At 41.7% G+C, this 20,567-nt stretch overlaps 1 protein-coding gene across 3 annotated transcripts in view; it reads left to right on the forward strand.

The window, feature by feature from the left end:
- Positions 1 to 5,773, forward strand: part of CTNNA2 (catenin alpha 2) — a 1,837,255-nt gene extending 1,831,482 nt beyond the window's left edge. For all 3 annotated transcript variants that reach the window (XM_075855939.1, XM_075855948.1, XM_075855976.1), the window contains one exon: positions 4,544 to 5,773. In XM_075855939.1, the coding sequence (XP_075712054.1) occupies positions 4,544 to 4,831 (288 nt within the window). In that variant the 3' untranslated portion in view covers positions 4,832 to 5,773. The remainder of the gene's footprint in view (positions 1 to 4,543) is intronic.
- Positions 5,774 to 20,567: the final 14,794 nt, after the last annotated feature.

A 20,567-nucleotide genomic window follows, 5' to 3' on the forward strand; every position in this document is an offset into this window, starting at 1 on the left:
ATCGGTGGCAGTGCTCTGCTTAATATGGAAATGTCTTGTGTCCTTTGTCATCTCCTTGATCTGCCTGATATTCTTCCTACCATACCCTTCATTGACACTGCATTTATCATATTTCTATATCTTATGGAGAAAACCAGTATCTATTTTTCTATGCAGTTCTACTTGTATGTTCATTTATTGGTCTGGTTTGATGCAAAAAAAAATTCAAAAAGTATCATCAGAAAGAATATAAGTATTATGCCCTGTTCACACCAGGTTTTTTGTTAACGTTTAGCGTGTACGTTGCGGTAGCTTCTGAAGTACACGCTCAATGTGTCCTTTTGGCCTCCATCTAGCCAGTAAACCACAAAAAAATAAGTATGAAACAGCGAGTAGACTACATCCCCTGGAGTCCAGTAAAAAAAAAAAAAGTATATGTTAAACGTACATAGTAGCCTATGAGCAACGGATGGCACTATATATCATCCGTCACAGCCATCCGTTAAACGCATACGTCATAAGCTTTTAAAAAGTTTTTCATGATGTATCTGTTAAACGGACGCCATTATAGCCTAGGAGTGACGAAAACAGTGGCATCCGTCACCCACAGGCAATATTGGTATCCATTTTATGGATACGTCATAAAACGGGTCACAAGAATTCACGATGTATCGTTGTAGTCTGTGGTAACGGATACCACTGTTAAACATCCATCACAGCCTACGTTTCACATATACTTCGAGAGTTTTCCCGACATATATTTGAAACGTAGGCAAAAAACGTGGTGCGAACAGTCCCTAAATCACACAGTATATAAGAGTATATATAAAGGTAGACAAAGCAAAGCACACAATACCAACATTAAAAGTGGTTGTAAAGAGTTAACCGTCAATTAATAGGGTGCAGTTGACTGTCAATAGTCCAAAAAGTCCTTTTGTAAACCCACCCATGAGTCCTTATAGAAGTTATGACCCAGAGGCATAACTTGAAGCTCAGGAGATCCAATACAAAATCTTTATTAGGGCCCCTCACTTAACATGTGTTATTCTGGTGTCTTCTTATACGGATTGGTCCTTTAGGCACCAGGGCCTGGGTGTAACTACTACCTCATCACCCCCGATAACTACGCTCCTGTTGCGACCTGCACATATACTGTACAGGTTCCATAAGTACCTCAGTCCAACACTACTTCTCATCACTAATGTGTTTGTTAATTGTATACTATAGTTCAGTGAACCCCAACCAGTGGTTCTCAGCCCACTGGATGTGGCTCCTCAGCTGTCGGCATCTACAGGTACGGCTGTGCACTAGTGGCACCAGGGATACCATAGCATTAATAGAGCTTAATGCCACCGTTAAAGCTATGTCCCTGGTGTTAACACTAGGGCACAAGCCATATATAATGTTGTTGTATCTTTTATAGGTATCTTATCTTGTCAGATTCAGTATTGCACAACACAATCTGTTGTATTTGTAAGTGGCACTGTGGCCTACAAAAGGTTGGAAAACCTCTGCTATAGATAAATGTGTTAAAGGTGATGATTGATCTCACCTTGCTTCGGACACATAGAAAGACAAAGCTTTGGCTGGATATAATGTTATTTAGCTGATAAATGAAGTCTGAGATTGTGCTGAGACTTCCTTCTGAGAGAGGGAGCGAGAGCTGCTTCATTAACTTTGTGTATGTTTGTAATTCTGTGTGTATGATGAGTGTATGTATGTTTGCATGATTATTTCATGTTTTTATGATTGTGCTTGTATGTTTCTATGTGCATGTATGTTATTTCATGTACTTGTAACTCCCTTGAATAACATGGAGAATGGCTGAGGGTTTACAGTTCCGTATTCTGTCATTTCCTATTCACAAATATTCATTAGTGACCAATTCTACAAATCTCAGTAGCATAATCCCAAGGATAGAATTAAAGGGTAACTTTCAAAAAACATCTAACATGTCATAGTGACATGTTAGAGGTGTTAATCAGTGGGGGTCCGAGCATTGAACCCCCACCGATCGCTATAACGAAGTGGCCGTAGCACTCGGGTGAGCGCTGAGCCGCTTTGTTTCTGATCAGCTTTTCTCGGAAAGCCGAGCAATTGGTGTACGGGCTCAATAGAAGTCCATGAGCCTGTACACCAACTGCTCGGCTTTCCGAGAAAAGCAGATCCGAGCGCTTCTGCTGCTTCGTTTTAGCAATCGGTGGGGGTCTCAGTGCTCGGACCCCCACCGATCAAAACTATAACGTCAGAAGTTTTTTGAAAGTTTAGTTACCCTTTAAGAAGAGAGCTGGAGTTGATGATCTAGGGAAGCTCCCTCTATAGATTTTGGGTAGAGTTTCTCTTTAAGCATTATCACTTATTACCACAATATTACCTTGCATATTTTTCTGTTTCCTCTTGCGTTCCTTCTCTCTGTGATGACATTTTTATTTGTTTAATCCTTGTTCGAACTAAGACTTGGGGAAAATTACATTAGTTTGAGGATTTAGCCTGGGTTTTCAGCCAATATAATACATTTCACTATTTGTATATTGCTGTGGTTTCCTGATATATTAAATGCACTATCACAAATCTGTTGGCTGAAAGCTCAGACATGCCGGCGGACCACACAGAAATATGACATCTATTTGTAATAAATTGCTTACTGTGTACCGAGGCTTGATAGCACTAAAAGCTGCATTTTTATGGTCAATATATATTTCTTGCATTGGCCGAAGACGCTCTTGTTTAATTTCTGATTTATGCTTTTGATATTTGATGTTAATTAAATGATGCATGTTTTGCTTTCTCTTTTTTTTTTTTTTACATTTTATGGCTTTTCTAAGTAATGCGTCTACAAAAGCAAGCCTTTAAAATGTCTGACATCATATTTGCTGCATTGCTCTTACCAGATGCTTTTATTTACTATAAATAGGTTCATTAATATATTGTTCTTAGCTCTCTCTCCTTAAATCATTGGTAATGTGTATTTTGGAAATACATTGAACTATATTGTCAAGATTGGGACTGGTCCACTAGAGTACTAGAGGAGCCTTTGATGGACCCAGGATCTGACCCATAATGAGCCCCAAATGTTTAGCAAAAGACAACCCCATTGGAAGCTAATCTCTTGCCACTAAGATCAAATGATTTCTTCCTTGCAGGCTCAAGGCAAGACCATTTTAACATATTAGTGGGCCCAGTGAAAAAAATGTCATGAGCGTCCCTCCTCCTGTACATTATTAGTCGTATTATCATGTCTACATATTCATTCAAACATCATAAAAACAATTAGATCCAATTAGAGAGGAAATTATTTCGGCTCTGTAATGGTGACGTCTTCTCTGATTGGAGTCGTTCACACTCCCTTTGCTTCTCTATCCTGCTTAGACCTTCATGAAGACTTCTTCCAACCACAACTCGATAGCACCTCTGAAAAAGATAGTGTCAGATTGTGACCGAAACAGCAATTCCCTTTTGTACCCCACAGAATGCCAGCTTTAGGCCCCACAAAGTAGTGCCCCATAGCTCCCTAGTTTCAAACTGTATCTGTGTTCTGAATACATGGATACAGTTGAAAGTGGTGCCGCCACCAAAAGGCCTAAGCAGAAGACCTGTTTTTTTCTATGGTTAAATCAGCTTTCGACCAAGGAACTCTTAGGTTGACATTGATGTTACTGTTGGAGTGGAGATACATACAATTATGATGTGGTGTCTCTTTAGTCCGTCTGGGTATCAATGAGAGTATAGACGTCAGTTTTAGACATCCTTAGATATTACATCGAGACGTGTCACCAGTGGTGGTCTTTAAGCTCAGATCCCACTAATCAAATGTAGTAGTCCCTGCTGACTGGCTTTTAGCTCAGAGACATTTGAACAAACTTTAAGCATCTTATGATGTGTCTCAATGTTATATCAAAAGATCTCTAAAAGGAAATCTTCACTTTACATGTATTATCTTCTGTATGCAATGTTTGACCATTGGTACCTCCACCAATCACAAGAAGAAAACACTCATATGCCCCCCCCCCCATTACCTAGAAGTCGAGAAGTGAAAGTAAAAAAAGAATCAAGAGAATTTTTCCATTCTACTGTATTCGGCTATTTCTATATCTTCCATAAAGAACAATGAAAATTGTCCTCACATGCACGGCCTCCTCTCCATTCTACTACTCTACTCTCTGGTCAGCTCACTCACAGGTATTTGGGGACACAGGACCCTTTTTCTTGTGATTGGACAGACAGTAATCAAATATTTATCTATATAGATATAAGATACATGTTTCTTGTGAGGAATATCAATGATAGGGGGGGGGGGGGGTGTTAAGTGCACCTTAGTCCCTTTTGCCTCAGGAACCAGTGTGAGCCTAAGCTCAGAAACCCTTTTTGATGTTATACATATATCTGTTATTTTCTCTAACTTTACACAGAAACTTTCACATTCTCACACTTGTTCACCATTAACCCTTGGCATGTTTCGTTAGTGAAGTATACTCTATCTGTAACTTGTCCGTTATAGTAGAGGAGAAGATATGGCCCTTAATGAATACATTAATAAAATGATCTGTTTGTATTTTTCTTCCAGTTGGACAGCGCCACCTCCCTTATTCAGGCTGCCAAAAATCTGATGAATGCTGTTGTGCTCACCGTGAAGGCCTCCTACGTAGCCTCAACCAAGTACCAGAAGGTCTATGGCACAGCAGCTGTAAACTCCCCCGTTGTATCTTGGAAGATGAAGGCTCCAGAGAAGAAGCCACTAGTAAAAAGAGAAAAACCAGAAGAATACCAGACCCGAGTAAGGAGAGGATCACAAAAGAAGCACATCTCTCCAGTTCAGGCTCTAAGTGAATTTAAAGCAATGGATTCATTCTAGAACTCTAGGCTTTACTAACAAGATATTTTTTTTTTAAAGAAGTCATTTTGTATGCTTACCTGCCGACTTGTATGCGTCCGGCATGAACTAAACCTTAGCAGTGTCCGTTTGCATGCTACCCCAGATTTTATTGGAGTTAAGATACATAATAAAGCAAGTCCATCGAACGCTGGTAAAATTATAAGTTGTATTTTTGCCCTTCTCCGGACCCTCTAAGCTCGAGATCCAGACAAGCATTCAACCAATGGAGGACTAAATTAAAAGAGCGTGAAATGCATGCAGGAACCATTAGGTTGGCAGGTATGTTAGATGAGACATGAAAGAGTTATGGTAGATCATTCAGCTTGTAATGCTTTTGTTTAGTGCAAACTATGCCTAGCAAATATGCCTAACTGTGTGGCCCAGATGATAAGCGTACATCCTCGTGATAGTATGTGGCTTTTTAAGTATCAATTAATAATCTTAACCTATCACTTATTATTGTGTATTCTGTTCTCTATGTTACAAAGTGTTATTTAATATGTTACTAATTAGTCCCCAGAATTGATAAACTAACAGCTAGCTAAGTCTATGTGTTGGTGTGTGAAGCACATTGAGATGACATGACCTATATTATTAGTTCGACATTTGGACATGGAAGTGGATTCATACCCTATACACAGTGGTGGCATCCATTTTTTGAAGTTTACGTGTCCAATAGAATCTTGAACCTACTTAAATGGTCAATGCTACTAGTCTATTGACTATATTAATATTAGTTAAATAAGAAAATGGCGGCCACCAGTGTGCCGGTGGGGGGGGTCCATTTTAACATGTCAGTTCCGAAACATTACAATGTGGCAGCTTAAAAGCAAAATGTAGATGATCAGTAGCTTGGACTAGAGGTACCAACCATGGCATTGTACCCAGTAACTCAATAAAGTCATTCATTCCCTCTAATAACGTATGTCTATTTGTTTGTTTTAGTGTTTTATGTCACAATTTATGATGAATTTCGATCTATCTTAAAATATATCTGATTGTAATAGAGCTTAACCCCAGGATAAGAATCTAAAATGGATGACTGTTGGTACATTGACGACTTAACAACTTATTTGTTTTACCAGACCATATGGACTCCTGTTTGGGATACATACTGATGGATCAGAAAATTCCATGGTCTATTATCACATGGTCCTGTAGATGCCAGACTATTGGAATGTTGCTATGTGAAATGTATTGAATCACTGTTTTATTTGTTTACAGAGGTGTAACTTGAAGCTCCTGGGTCCCAGTGCAAAATTGGTAACAGGGTCCCCCAATCTACAAGGTGCTATTTATAATACTGAGTCTTCGGACCCTTCAGGTTTCAACGCCCTATTGCTTCACTCAGTGTTCCCTATAAGGTGCGCGGCTGCGCAGTCGTGCACCTTCCACAGTCCGGCCAATCACTAACGTTTATAGCCTGCGCTCTGTCACGGGCGGCGGTCGGATGCAGTGGTGTCGTTAGCACCGGAGGGGGCTCCGGTTCTAGCGACAGCCCCATTCACTTGTATATGTGTCCTCAGGAGGCAAATACAAATGAATACTATAGGCTGCAGGCCCCGTTAGGCCTGCAGCCTATAAGGCTCTGGGAAGACTCCCTGCGCAGGCTGGCGTAATGACGTCACATCACGCCAGTCTGACCATGCGTCCCACCCGAGAGGCAGTGTAGCGCTCCGTTCCTCGCAGGAGCGGGGCAAGGTGAGTACAATCTTTTTTTTTTTGAGGGGCTGTGTGGCAATATACAGGGGGGGATTGCTGTGTGGTAATATACGGGGGGGGAATTGCTGTGTGGTAATATACAGGGGGGATTGCTGTGTGGTAATATACAGGGGGGAAATTGGTGTGTAGCACTATATACAAGGGGAAGGGGGGCTGTGTAGCAGTATATACAAGGGTGAGGGGGGGCTGTGTAGCACTATATACAAGGGGAGGGGGATTGCTGTGTGGCAGTATATACAAGGGGAGGGGGATTGCTCTGTGGCAGTATATACAAGGGCGCTGTATGGCATTATCTACAGGGGGGCCGCGTGGCGCTATCTACAGGGGACTGCATGGCACTATCTACATGGGGTCTCTGTGGCACTATCTACAGGGGGCCTGTGTGGCACTATCTACAGGGGATCTGTGTGGCGCTATCTACAGGAGGGGCTGTGTGGCATTATCCACAGGGGGTCGGTGTGGCGCTATCTACTGGTGGCCTGTGTTTGGTGCTATCTACAGGGAGGGGGTGTGATGCTATCTACAGGGTGGGGGTGTTGCAATCTACAGGGGGTCTGTGTGGCGCTATCTACATGAAGGTGGTGTGATGCTATCTACAGGGGGTGTGATGCTATCTACAGGTAGGGGGTGTGACGCTATCTACAGGGGTCTGTGTGGCGCTATCTATAGGGGCAGTGGTGTATTGAGGGATTCTTTCATTGATACCTAAAATTGGTGTTTATAACTGTCGTCTATTCTGGTGGACTAGTAATATTATAGTATTTAAAAAAGTAATTAAAACGAATTCAAAATAAGTTTTCTTATTCTCTTATTTAGTCGCTATAGTGTCGTTTACTGGAGGTATTATTTTTGGTCATCAGAACGCCCACCATTGATGGAGACTTGCCCTGCTCCCTAACTGCCCCACTCAGGAGCTGCCAAGACAAAGAGAGAACATTGGCTACACTCCTGTTTGTGTAGACATTAGACTTTTGATCGTGGATCTTGCAATTTCAACAGGAATCATTGACAGTGTAATGTCTTCTGTGCCTGGCAGACCTTAAACCGAGCTTTACTATCAGAAGAATCTAGGATCCATGACTATTGGTTAAACAATCAATCTTTTAATAGCTATGTCTATAACACATATTAATGCATTAAAAAAAAACCTCATAAACTGAAGTTGCCTTTCTCCATCAGTTCTTTGCACTCCTTAGGTCTAATGCACACGGCTGTATAATGGATCTGTTATACGATACCCGCAGCCTTCTGCAGTGGCGGATTAAGTAAACCATGGGCCCTGGGCTGTTCCACAAGCTTGGGCCCCCTTGTCCACCACCGCCCTGCCACGTCATGTCTATATTAAACACCACCTTTCTGTGTGAGCATTGACAAATGAGTGCTACGATTCCCCTTGTCAAAGGGCTGTGTCCCTACATATTGACAGTCTCCAACCATCGCTGACAGTATCACACTGTGTAGGGACACATCCTCCTGACAAGGGGAATGGTAACACGCATTTGTCTATTAGTCCTGGGTACACAAAGACTTTATGTGGAATACAAGGATTTCCGATAACTGACACGTCAGGAGAGGTGACAGATCTATAAATGCAATGACTCACAGGAGATGTCTTCACTGATGGGTCGTTCTCTTTTCTTCTCCATCTGACACAGACCGCTATGGCGACTTCTCCTGATGACTGCAGAGTTTCCTGATGAGAAATATTTTCCCCTTTATTCTGTAGCCATTTTCAGCGTCTATAGCAACATAAAAATTCAGAAATAAACACCATAGATTGTCTTATACCCCAGACCCCTAAGCAAATTAAGACCCAGGCCCATACATTAACTCAAACCAATAAATTCAGTCCCCAAGAGGTAACTAAACTTTTAAAAAACATTTGGCGTGTCATAGTGAGAGTGATATGTCAGAAGTTTTGATTGATGGGGGTCCCAGCATTGAGACCACCACCGATCACTAAAACAAAGCAGCAGGAGTGCCCGGGTGAGCGCGGTTCCACTTAATTTCTGACTGTCTTTTCTCGGCGCGGTGTACGGACTCATAGACTTTCTGTTGTGCCCGTACACCGCATGCTCGGCTATCAGAGGAAAGACGATCAGAAACAAAGTGGCAAAGCACTCACCTGAGCGCTTCTGCCACTTTGTTTCAGCAATTGGTGGGGTCTCAGTGCCCGGACCCCCACCGATTAGAACATTTGACATGTCACTATGACATGTAATTTTTTTTTAAAAGTTTCGTTAGTTACCCTTTAAGCAGTCAGACTATGGGAGGGTCTAAGTGTCTGACACTTAGGGCGGATTTACACGAGCGTGTGCGTTTTGCGCACGCAAAAAATGCAACGTTTTGTGCGCGCAAAAGGCACTTAACAGCTCCGCGTGTCATCACCATATGATGCGCGGCTGCGTGCCTTTCGCGCACCCGCCATCATTATGACACTCTGTTTGTATGTTTGTAGCACGTGGTGCTTTTCTGTTTGCAATCATAGTTTTACTGCTGTTGAGCAAATCACGCACGTCCCACGGAGGTGCCTCCGTGTGGCATGCGTGATTTTCACGCACCCATTGACTTCAATGGGTGCGTGATGCGCAAAAAACTCAGAAATATAGGACATGTCGTCAGTTTTACGCAGCGGACACACGCTGCGCAAAAATCACTGACAGTCTGCACTGCCCCATATACTTGCATAGGTCCGTGCGACGCGCGTGAAAAGCACGCGCGTTGCACGGACGTATTACACGTTCGTGTAAATCCGCCCTTATGGCTCTTGAGGGGGAAGGAATTATTCCCCTATAGAACCCTGAACAGTCAATCAAACGCTTTAACCCCCCCCCCCCCCCTGCAGTATAATAACTACTGAGGGCTCCATGGGGGAGATTATACTGCAGGGGGGGGTTCTGAGCATCTGACTTACTGCAGAGGGCTCTATGGGTGGGAAATTATTTTGCACACAAAAAATGTGAGATTAAACACCCTATATACAATTCACACTAACACTGCACACTATATATTCAAACCACACACACTATATAGACTTACATTATAGACACTATAAACACAGCACACACTATATACACAGCACACACTATATACACAGCACACACTATATACACTATATACACAGCACACACTATATACACAGCACACACTATATAGACTTACATTATGACACACACACACACACACACACACACACACACATAAACACACACACACACACACACACATAAACACACACACACACACTACATAGACTTACATTATAGACACTATAAACACAGCACACACTATATAGACTTACATTATGACACACACACTACATAGACTTACATTATAGACACTATATACACAGCACACACTATATAGACTTACATTAACTAACACACACACACACACACACACACACGCACGCACACACACACACACACACACACACACACACACACTTACTTACCAGTCTCTTCCTCTGCGGTCCTTGTCTCTGGCAGCCTCCAGGACCTTAATCATGTGACTGTGACGTCACCACAGGTCCTACACCCTCTAGTTTCAGTGTTGCCGTTATCAGGCAGCTGCTGGAGGTTTAGACAGGAGGGACAATGTACAGCAGCACAGAGGAGCAGACTGTCAGGGAGACTCCAGCACCTGCCCATCACAATCTCTGACAGTCTGCTCTCTACAGCTGATGTGCTGTGCCCCTGTTCCCTGGCCGCAATTGACTCCCCCTGCACATTCCCCCCGCCTCTTCATCAGCACGTGGGACCGATGATCACTAGAATGCGGCCGGCAGCAGCAGCCCTGGAGAGCTTTGTTTCACTTGTGTGCGGTGTGGGAAGCTATGGGCCCCCTGCAAGCCTTGGGCCCCGGGCGACCGCCCGGAACGCCCATATGGGGATCCGCTACTGGCCTTCTGTGGGCCCAGGCTGTCATTCCATTGCCTGTGATTTTATGCAGAGGAACACCATGGTTGCCAATCATCCATACATTTCTAGACTGTATCATTAGGACACTTTATTCCAGTGTCCATAAAAAAAATTGATGCCTCTGTGATTTTTATTTAAATTGGAGGAGCTAGTACAGATTTTTGATATTGTAATTATCTTGAATTTAGAGGTCACAGTACATGCTGTTAATGTGTTATATTACTTATCATCTTTATAATTCATTATCATTTTCCAATATGTCCGTTAAAAAATGTTGACTGGCCGTGATATTTGCTTAAATCATCCTGAAAAATGAAAACATCAGGTTGTCAACCCTGAGGCACACATACATTTTTTTCCCCCATGGTTTCTTATGAAATCCAAAGTGGCGTTGCTAAAGGGGTGGAACCAGTCGCAATCAAACAATGCATAGGGGGCCCACAGGTCCCCGCTTCATCAAGCCCTTCAATCAAGAGGTTGTGTGACGGTGCATACAGGGTCCTGATGCTAATAATTGAAGGCTGAAATAACAAAGAAAAGTGTCTTCGGCCCAGATCAGATGTCGTAACAATTATCAGGGCATTGTCTTGACCTTGACTTTTACATAAGATATTTTTGTGGGATCAAAATGAGAAAATATATTACAGAAGAAGCAAAATAGATCCAAGCTTTTTCCCGTAATTTAGTAATTAGTTCTTATTGTAGCCACAATGCTAATCAGAGTTAAATCCAAAAATTTTGACCATTTACCTACGAAATTTTGCCAGAATCTAAATCTTTTCATCAGATAATGGTGAACAACACAACTTAAATCCAGGCAAACCTATAGTTGGTAATTGATACTATCTCTGAGGATTCTTCACAAATTTTTTTCTTGCTTCGACTAAATAAAAAGATGAAACACCTGTGCAAAAAACTTCTACATTGTTGTCTCTTCAGTCCCTATGCGGACCTGTTTGCCTCCATGGTTGAAGATGACAAACAAGCCTGTGTGTAGTCTGATCCTGCAGTTAGGTATGACTCTCTTCCATCTGACCCCTCTCCTACTATCTGTAGGTAAGGATGAAGAGGGGGCAGATGGAAAGGAGTAACACATGACTGCAGGATCAAACTATATACAAGCTTTTTAACGCCATAGGGCCTGTATACACCAAAATGGTGGAAATCGATTCCAAAGTTTATATCCTTTAATCATACTCTCATGAATGAGTGACGGCAGGAGATGAGGCATCAGACAGGGCGGTCCAATTGACTTGGCAACCATAGGACACCCCAAACCTTTCTTAGATGTTCATAAGAGTGTCTTGGGGGTTGTTTCGTTTAGAAAACCCATTTTCATATACCCCATGTTGGAATTATGAGTAAATAGAGGGGGTCCTCTGTTTAGGATACTCATCTCTTAGTCTGAGTGAAGTGGGATTACAAAGAGCATCTCTAACTCCAGAGGAGCTGTCCTGTATTATACAGACAACCTATAGTTTTGACTGGGCACTGTGTAATGCTTGATTTCCCCTGTGGTGGCACTGGAGGGAAATTGAACACTTATTGCCAGGTTTCCCCAAAGATTACAGCTAATCACTGAGGGTCACATCAGGGGGACACTTAGTGATCTTCTTATTGTTAAGGGTCCCCTCTAAGAAGTAGATCTTGACCAAAGCAGTGAACGCCTTTAAGCTCATCCGGTTGAGCCTATATTTTTGCAGTAATTTAGTTTTGATAAAATGATAAAGATCCAACCAGCACCTGTTTCTACTTACTGGGGGTAAAACATTACAATAACTGGACCATAGATAAACCTGTGAAGAAATGTTTTATTTAAGATGTACAGTCCCACACATCTCTTCAAGCTGCATGCAGCAAGTGCACATACTTCTCATGTCATTACTATACTTGACCCAGCTGTCATGGTGCTTATCTCACTCTTTGATAAAACCAACATATTCCCGAGGTCAATGCATTAGAATTTATGTGCATTATCAAACACTCATTCTTTATTTCCCGGTAATTATTGTATATAGCAAGAAAATAACCTACAGCACTGTAAAGAATGTCACTCCTCAGAACAGTCACTGTTCACATTGGGGTTCATAATCTCAAAAGATCTCAGGCTAGGGTAAAAGTCATAGAAAACCAATATTTTGGGATAGTGTGACTAAACTAAGCTACAAACTACATGCAGATTTTCTGATATAATTTCAGATATGGAACGCCAAAGCCACTGGGCCATACTATGAAGCTACTCAACTTCTGTTTCCAACCTGGCTTCTTCCATAGTTCTAATGACCCAACAAGGGTACACACCTTCTAATTGCAAATATTGCCCCTTTCCTTTATGGCCCTTAGTGGCATGACCTGTTATATGTCTAAGCATAAGTGATCTCCCACAATGTCAAATTAGTTCTAGTGTAGCCTACGTATAAGTGAGGAGCATGTCAACTCCACAGACATGGCACCTCTGGTTGGATTCCAACCTATGACTGTTGTACTCCTAGCTTGAAATTATTATGAAACATTATATGTCCATCTAGTACAGTACACAGCATATGTTCAGGGGCCTTGACGTCTGACGAGGAGTGGTTGGTTAAAATTCATCACAAAAAGCTCATCAAGAGTGTTAAAACTTGAGAAATCTGCCCAGGAAATGTTGGCAGATGTCCTGCTCTTTTCCGATAACACAAGAAAGAAATGTTCATTGATATAATGGTTGTTATTGCTAGGATAACAGGATCCAAACGTTCCAGAGCCGTCACTTTCTTCCAGTTCATGTTGCGACACATTTACAGGCTAATCTGTATTTTAGCCATAGGGTCTTCCAGTAAATTACTAAACATGTTTTTGAGTACATTGTTTTACCCTCCTTTCAAGTTCTTATGTAATAGGCTGCACATAATCTCTTCACTCCATTGACTTTTGTGAAAGTAGAAGTCATATTTTTTTTTTGCCTGCGACAATGTCCTCCCTTGATGATGTCTTGATGGAACTACATTGCCCTAAATGCAGGATGGCTCACTGAGGAACTATCAAAACCTTTCTATATGGACTTGCATTATCACAACAGCTGAAGAGGCCTAATGTATAAGGCGTATGCATTCTCATTTATTATATCTTGCGATAAACTTTGGGTTTAGGCCCCATGCACACGACCGTAAAATCCACCGTAATTACGGACCGTCCATTACGGGCCCATTCATTTCTACGGCGGACGGACACCTTCCCGTATGTCTACAGGAGGGTGTCCCTGCCGTAAAAACCTGCCGAAAAAAATAGGACATGTCCTATTTTTTTTTCATTTTACAGACCCTGCTCCTATACTTTATAATGGGACCACGGCTCGTACAAACGTCTGGCCATCCGCGGCTGTAATTACGGGTCGTAATTACGGGCATGGTCGTGTGCATGAAACCTTACTCACAACACTACGAAGATGAGACTGTGGAACTCTTCACCTTTGTAATGATTAACAGTGACTATGAGTAGACATAAGAGAACACATTGCCCAGAGCTCTATATCTACAGGAATGCAGACAAGCGTGATGAAGGAGGAAGGGGATGTATCATAGTAATTAGATGCAAGAGTGAGCTAAAAAAAAAAAATTATGAGTGTGGAAGGTTATGAACAGACACAGACCAGAAAACGAGCTCAGTGAGAGCTAATATGGCTGACAGGAAGTAACTCCTCATCTGAGGTCAGGAGAAGTCTGAAGAACCAGAGATTGAACACAGTGACTCCACATAAGAATTCAGGAGCACAGGCAAGTTTTTGTTTTTAAGTATAGGTTCACTTTAAACATACAAAAGCGGCAATTTTAGGCAAATGTGCTCCTAGTGGGTATTTATGGAAGTTTTTGGCGTTTGAGTGGATCGGGGGCAAAGGTTAATGATGTCCCGCAAATAATAATAAAAATGTTGCGAGGTATGTGTCTGTGTGGTTCAGCGATACAATCTACCAATTTTGTAAATAATGTAAGGGAATGATCAGTACACACGCTTCAGTACATTTGAGTGATTATGCTGCTCAAAAAGATCTAAGGAGACATAGTGATGTCACCTGATTCCTCTGAGAAATATTGTTAGTCAACATCCCATAAAGATTTTATACTATAAGATACTGTTAATTTGGTGTTGTAAGGGTATATTCACATGTCGCGGTCATATTGTGATTGGTTGTGATTTTTACAAAACCATGGTGTTTGCCCCATTTGTTTTGTGGTAAAAAAGCAATATGACCACCAACGTGTGAAAAAATATTACTGTGCAAATGTTTTAGGCAGTTGTGGGAAAATGCTGCAAAGTAAAAATGTTTTTAAAAAATTGTTGTATTAATAGTTTTTATTTATCAATTAACAAAATGCAAAGTGAATGAACAGAACTTATAATCCTTTGCCTTCAAAACTGCATCAATTCTTCTAGGTACACTTGCACAGTCATGGATTTTGTAGGATTATAGTCAGGTATATGATTAACCAATTATTCCAAAAAGGTGATAATGATCATCATTTTCATACATAGGTTGAAACACAGTCATTAACTGTAAAACAAAGAGCTGTGTAGGAGGCTTAAACTGGGTGAGGAGCAGCCAAACTCTGCTACAAAGGTGAGGTTGTGGAAGATCATTTTACATGTCACAGGTCCACCATGACAAGACAGAGCACAGCAACAAGACACAAGGTAGTTATGTCAGGTCCGTATTTCACACCGAATAACCACCTCTGTAAATTGAAAGCTGAAGGCATGCCTGGAGAGAAGTACACCACACAGAGTAATGTTTGGTACAGCTTCCCTCACAAAGCGAGGAGGAAGACTGAAAACTTTTTATTCAGAACAAAGAAACACAGAAAGAGACACATGCCTCCTCCCCAGAGATGTGGGAGTGCCCAAGCCCCCCACCAGTTTCTCAGACTCACTCTTCTTGCATTCCAGGGGTCGGTGTCTTCCATAGGTGTGTCCGTCATGAACAAAGAACTGGTTATATATGTCAGTATATTACACAAAGAACTGAAATGTATATACATATGTGTGAGGATAATATTTTTCAAACAATATACATAGTAATGATCCCTGACAGTCCCCCCTAAAAATATTATTACTCTATCCCTGAGTCTTGCCTAGCAACCTATCACTGACCACTCGAACCAGGCGGGTAGGGGTTTTGGATTTCTTCACCAGCTTGAGACGAGCTACTCCTGATGAGTAACCCCCCTTTTTACCTGGACTTCCAAGGTGTCGGAGTGGTCCTAACTTTCCCTATTCTCCTCTGGATACAGGATGGTTGTCTTGATATAATCTACAAACCGCTGTTGGTTGTAATATATATATATAATTAATCCGGTCTACATTTTATTAACAGTAATAATTGTCGCACTGTCACTTACTGTCCTAATGGGACTTTACCCCTGCAGATATGACAGGTCATGGGCAGCACAGTGACCTTCACCTCACACCTCCACATAAAATTCCTCAGATTGTAATTTGCAGGACCGTGGCATATTTACACACATTATAATTATAAACCTCAGACATTATAAACAATATGGCCTCAACTAATAATCATAATGCTATCACCCTCAGGTTTCGGGTCCCATCAGTTCATTGCCAGTCCTGTACACCATCGTCTTCTTCTTCTCCTGTCTTCTGCTCTTCACTGACTGTCACCCTCAGGGTAACCCACACAATTGTGGAGTCAGACTACGTTGGTGTCCAATGGGGGAGTTATTATTACCCCCTCCTAGCCACTTACTTATCAAAACACTTCATCCTGCTGACGGATTCACTCAGGTCTTTGGTCTTTACTTTGATCTTTGCTGATGTCATCAGGACTCGGTTTGGTCCGTCTCATCTGTCCGACACCGTCTCCTTTAGTTTACGTCATCAGGCTGTACATAGCACCTCATGCTGTGAGCCTGGGGTGAGATCCCACAAAGGCGGATTAGTGGAGTTGTATTGTGACTATCAAACCCTCCGCATCTGTACTCTTCCTCTGGTAAGTTACTTGTCTGGGCGGCCGCTTAGAACTGTGACACTGCCGTCAGTTCATGATAAACGCGTTGTAGTGGCTCAGGCTGCGCCTGCCACATCTCAGTGATGGAGTTCATCGTGTTAAAAGTCTTTTAGTTCATATTTACTGGCACTTGCTGGGGACCCCCAACTCTTGTCAATTGTTAAAATAAATACTAATCTGGTGATAACATCATCCGCATACACTATAAACGTTGTTCTAAGTACATACAATAATGTCAGGCCCTTAAATGACATCAAACACCTTTATATATATATATATAAGGAAAAACTTCTCTGTTCCAATGGACAGGGCACCTAGAATATGTGTGATTACTGGGTACATTTCATTTGCACTTGGTGATACTCTTTCAGCAGGATTTGTACCTTGATCTCAGCTGATTGCCTAGAACATCTCCACCTCACAGAAACATACACATATTCAACATGTTTATTTGACAAGTGTCTCAAACCAATTTTTTCTTACTCTAATCTGGTTCGTTCTACCTGGGAAGGCCTCTCAAGGTCGGTTCTCTTCGTGGGAGGCAGGTATGATAAGGTTGGCACCGGTCTGTCAGGACTGTTCTGTAGGCAAATCAAACAGCTCTAACAGAATTTAGCAGCGACAGCTGTAAAACCTGGAACATACCAATTAGATCTTACCAAATCGATCCTTGCAGTCTTGGGGCATATGTGAGGTCATACACCATCAATGCAAGTGCCATCAAGAGTGCCTTGGGTGTTACCGGTTTACTTTCCTTTATCCGTCCACATTCTGTCAGAATCTGGTTCTCACGCCTTCCGCTCCCAGTTGGACTCTTCCTGTGAAGAACAAGCTTTTCATAGCCTAATCAGTAATTGATCTTAATCAGATAATTAACTTGAAGGAAAACATTAACAATGACATATTTATTTTAAACGTTCACACTGGTCAGTAACTAAAACTTACAAACTGATTCTTCTTCTTCATATACATATCTATACATACACATATACACTGCACAGAATTCTCTGCTCTAAAATTTCCCTTTCACAACAAAAATAAAAATAAACAAATAAAAATGTTTTCGAATGGGAATATTCCGCTTCTGTACCTTTTATCTGACGCATGACTCTAATAGTCCAATGCTAAGGCTGGTCTAGAACTTTACATAAAACTTAACTTCAGAATTTAATATTCCCACAACACTTCTTAAATACAGTTATTAAACAAACTAACTTTGGGACAACGTCTAGAGAACTGCTAACATCTTATCATTGTACAAACATCAGGTCATTACTTATGATAACACTGTTCCCCTGTCACTTACACACAACGTCTGCAGTGGGGAAGATACCGGCCGGGCTTCAGGCCCCCCTGAGAACAGATCTACACATATACGAGCACATTGTCATACACTTCTACCTCGGGTAGTTGTATGTTCTGCAGTCGCTGGGACGGGTAATCTGGCCGGGCTGCACTTTTCACAGGTACCTTTGCTGTTTTACCTATGTTATGCCGTACGCACATCATGCCGGCTGCTACAAACCTAGTGGTGGCATTATTGTATCCAGGGACAAGCCAATTTACTGACACCTGGCTGCACATATCCTTGTTGTCAGGTCTGTCTTCTCTCGCTCTCTCAATTGGCTTACCCGATGATCCAATAAAGTTCCTACTACCAATGGGCCCATAATTGTGGGCGATGCCAAAAGCGTACCTAGAGTCAGTGTAGATGTCGGCCGTCTTACCTTCTGTCAGGTTACAGTTTCAGCGAGCACCTCCAGCTCCGCTCCTTGAGATGAACAAGAAGGTGAGAGTGGTTTCTGGATGATTTACCTGGTGCCTCGTATCCTGTCTTGTACATATTGTATAATAAAATATCTCTTTATTACAAATTTACATAAAAAAAAACCCATGTCACATATAGATAGAACATCTCAAAGGGGTGGCGTCTTCATCCTCTAAAATAAAACCAAATGTTATACACTTCACCACACTCATCTGATAATCCAGAATACTTTGAGAATCTCACTTTTATTAGGTTCTGCAAATACTTGATTAATACAAAAAACAAATAAAAATAAAACATTCCTAAAAACTTTACATTAAATTAACAATGTCCAGACAATTTTTGTTCTGCCTTCTCCCTCATCTAAATCCATAAAGACTCGTGTGAGTGACGTCACCTCTGCCTCCTGTGTAAATTTGCTGGAGTGGGATGGTCTCTTACACAATACCTCATATTGGGTGGAGACTACAGCACAGCTTACCCAGTGCCATATTTACTGTTCTGGAAAGATCTGGAACCATCTACACAGAAAAACCTCAAAATGTAGGTTACTCTCATACACATTTAATCTGGATTACTCATTGGGGTCTCTTACACATTTTTAGATTTCCTGAAACCAAATTAATTAACTCAAAACAAACCAAAATTGTACCTGATCAGTTCCTTCACCATTCCCCCCTTTGTGGACTCTGCGAAAGTAATGTAGCAGAGTTCAAAACTACATCTCAACATAACAAAGTCTGGCACTCTATCTGTGCGGCACTAGTTTAACCCCCTGTAATACACAACAGCCTGGAACAAAAATGACTTTTTCCTGACGAAAATACATTTGATCTTTACAATGACATAACTCATGTGTGAAATCAAAAACAAAACAATTGTAGTTAGTTATTCAATAAAACAGAAAATACTATCTCTGATAACATTAATTACTGCAAACCAATAAACTGTATATAAAAATAGGGAACGGTGGGGGCACATACATTTTCAAAACCCCGTGTCTCACAGTATCTGTAGTTTAATACATCTGAATTAACATCAAAACACATGAAATCTGATCACATCAGAACACATAAATATCGTAACTTTTATAAACAACAGCGCATGCGTAAAGAGAAGAAATTTATTTAGGTTTGTAGACATTACTGATATATATATATATCTATCTCTCAGCAGTGCATATTGAAATCCCTTTGTCTCATCAGCCCTGCAGACTGCACCCAGTCAGCCCCCCTCCTCCTCCCAAACACAGCATACTACAGGGGGGAGGGAGGGGGGTCACACACTCACAGCTTCTAACAGCGTCTAGTCTCACAATCTTAACACTTTCAATGCCGGCAAAACAACATACGTATCTGCAATCATTCATCACACCATTGTATAGGAATTATCTACGTTCAAAACATCAACCACATAATCTGTAACAGTGTACAATCTGTCGGCCACCATCTCTATATTATGATGACGTGTTGCTTCATCAGTGAACAGCGTCTAGCATGGAACCTAAAAAATAGAAGACACTACAAATGACAAAATTAACAAGGCGATTATTTCATACTGATTTGGTTGGACCGGGCGTGGCCACATCAGGGGTCGGTGGTGGGGGGCAGCCTCTCCCATTGGAAACACATTGCGCAGCTGTGAAGGCGGGGGGTTTCCCACCCACAATGAGGACACACTCAACATGAGGTACGGAAGCCATTACCGGGCGTCGGCTGGTCCTGTGTTTTCTAATACATATAACATACAATACCTTTCTTATTCCTAACTTCCATTCACTTCACCAAATCATGAATAGGATCGGGTGATCCTGATGATTTGAATATGGACCGTAAACCATCCATTCTAACAGTCTATATTATACACGTAACTTATATAACAATTTTCGGTCTACAACTCTCTGGTCTGGCCACTATATTTACCTACAAATCTATTACACGTCTTATCAGTGCATCATTGCACCCCGCGTGCACCTGTCTCACGTCTTATCACACATCTTATCAGTGCATCATTGCACCCCGCGTGCCCGCGTCTCACGTCTTATCATACATGTACTTATGCCCACGTGCCTATCCACGACTTATCACACATGTACTTATGCCCGCGTGCCCCTGTATAAGACAGGTTATAATACTATCCACGACTTATCACACATATATATTGTGTCCGCGTATTTTCTATCTAGTCCCTAATTACCCAGAGGATGGTTAGTCGGGCGCGACTAAGGTCTCAAAGGTTTTTGACCTCACAGCGGAAAATATCACCTCTGTCGCCTGAGATAATCCAGGAAATCAACAAAAGGGTTCT

This window comes from Rhinoderma darwinii, chromosome 1 (assembly GCF_050947455.1).
Source record: "Rhinoderma darwinii isolate aRhiDar2 chromosome 1, aRhiDar2.hap1, whole genome shotgun sequence".
NCBI lineage: Eukaryota > Metazoa > Chordata > Amphibia > Anura > Rhinodermatidae > Rhinoderma > Rhinoderma darwinii.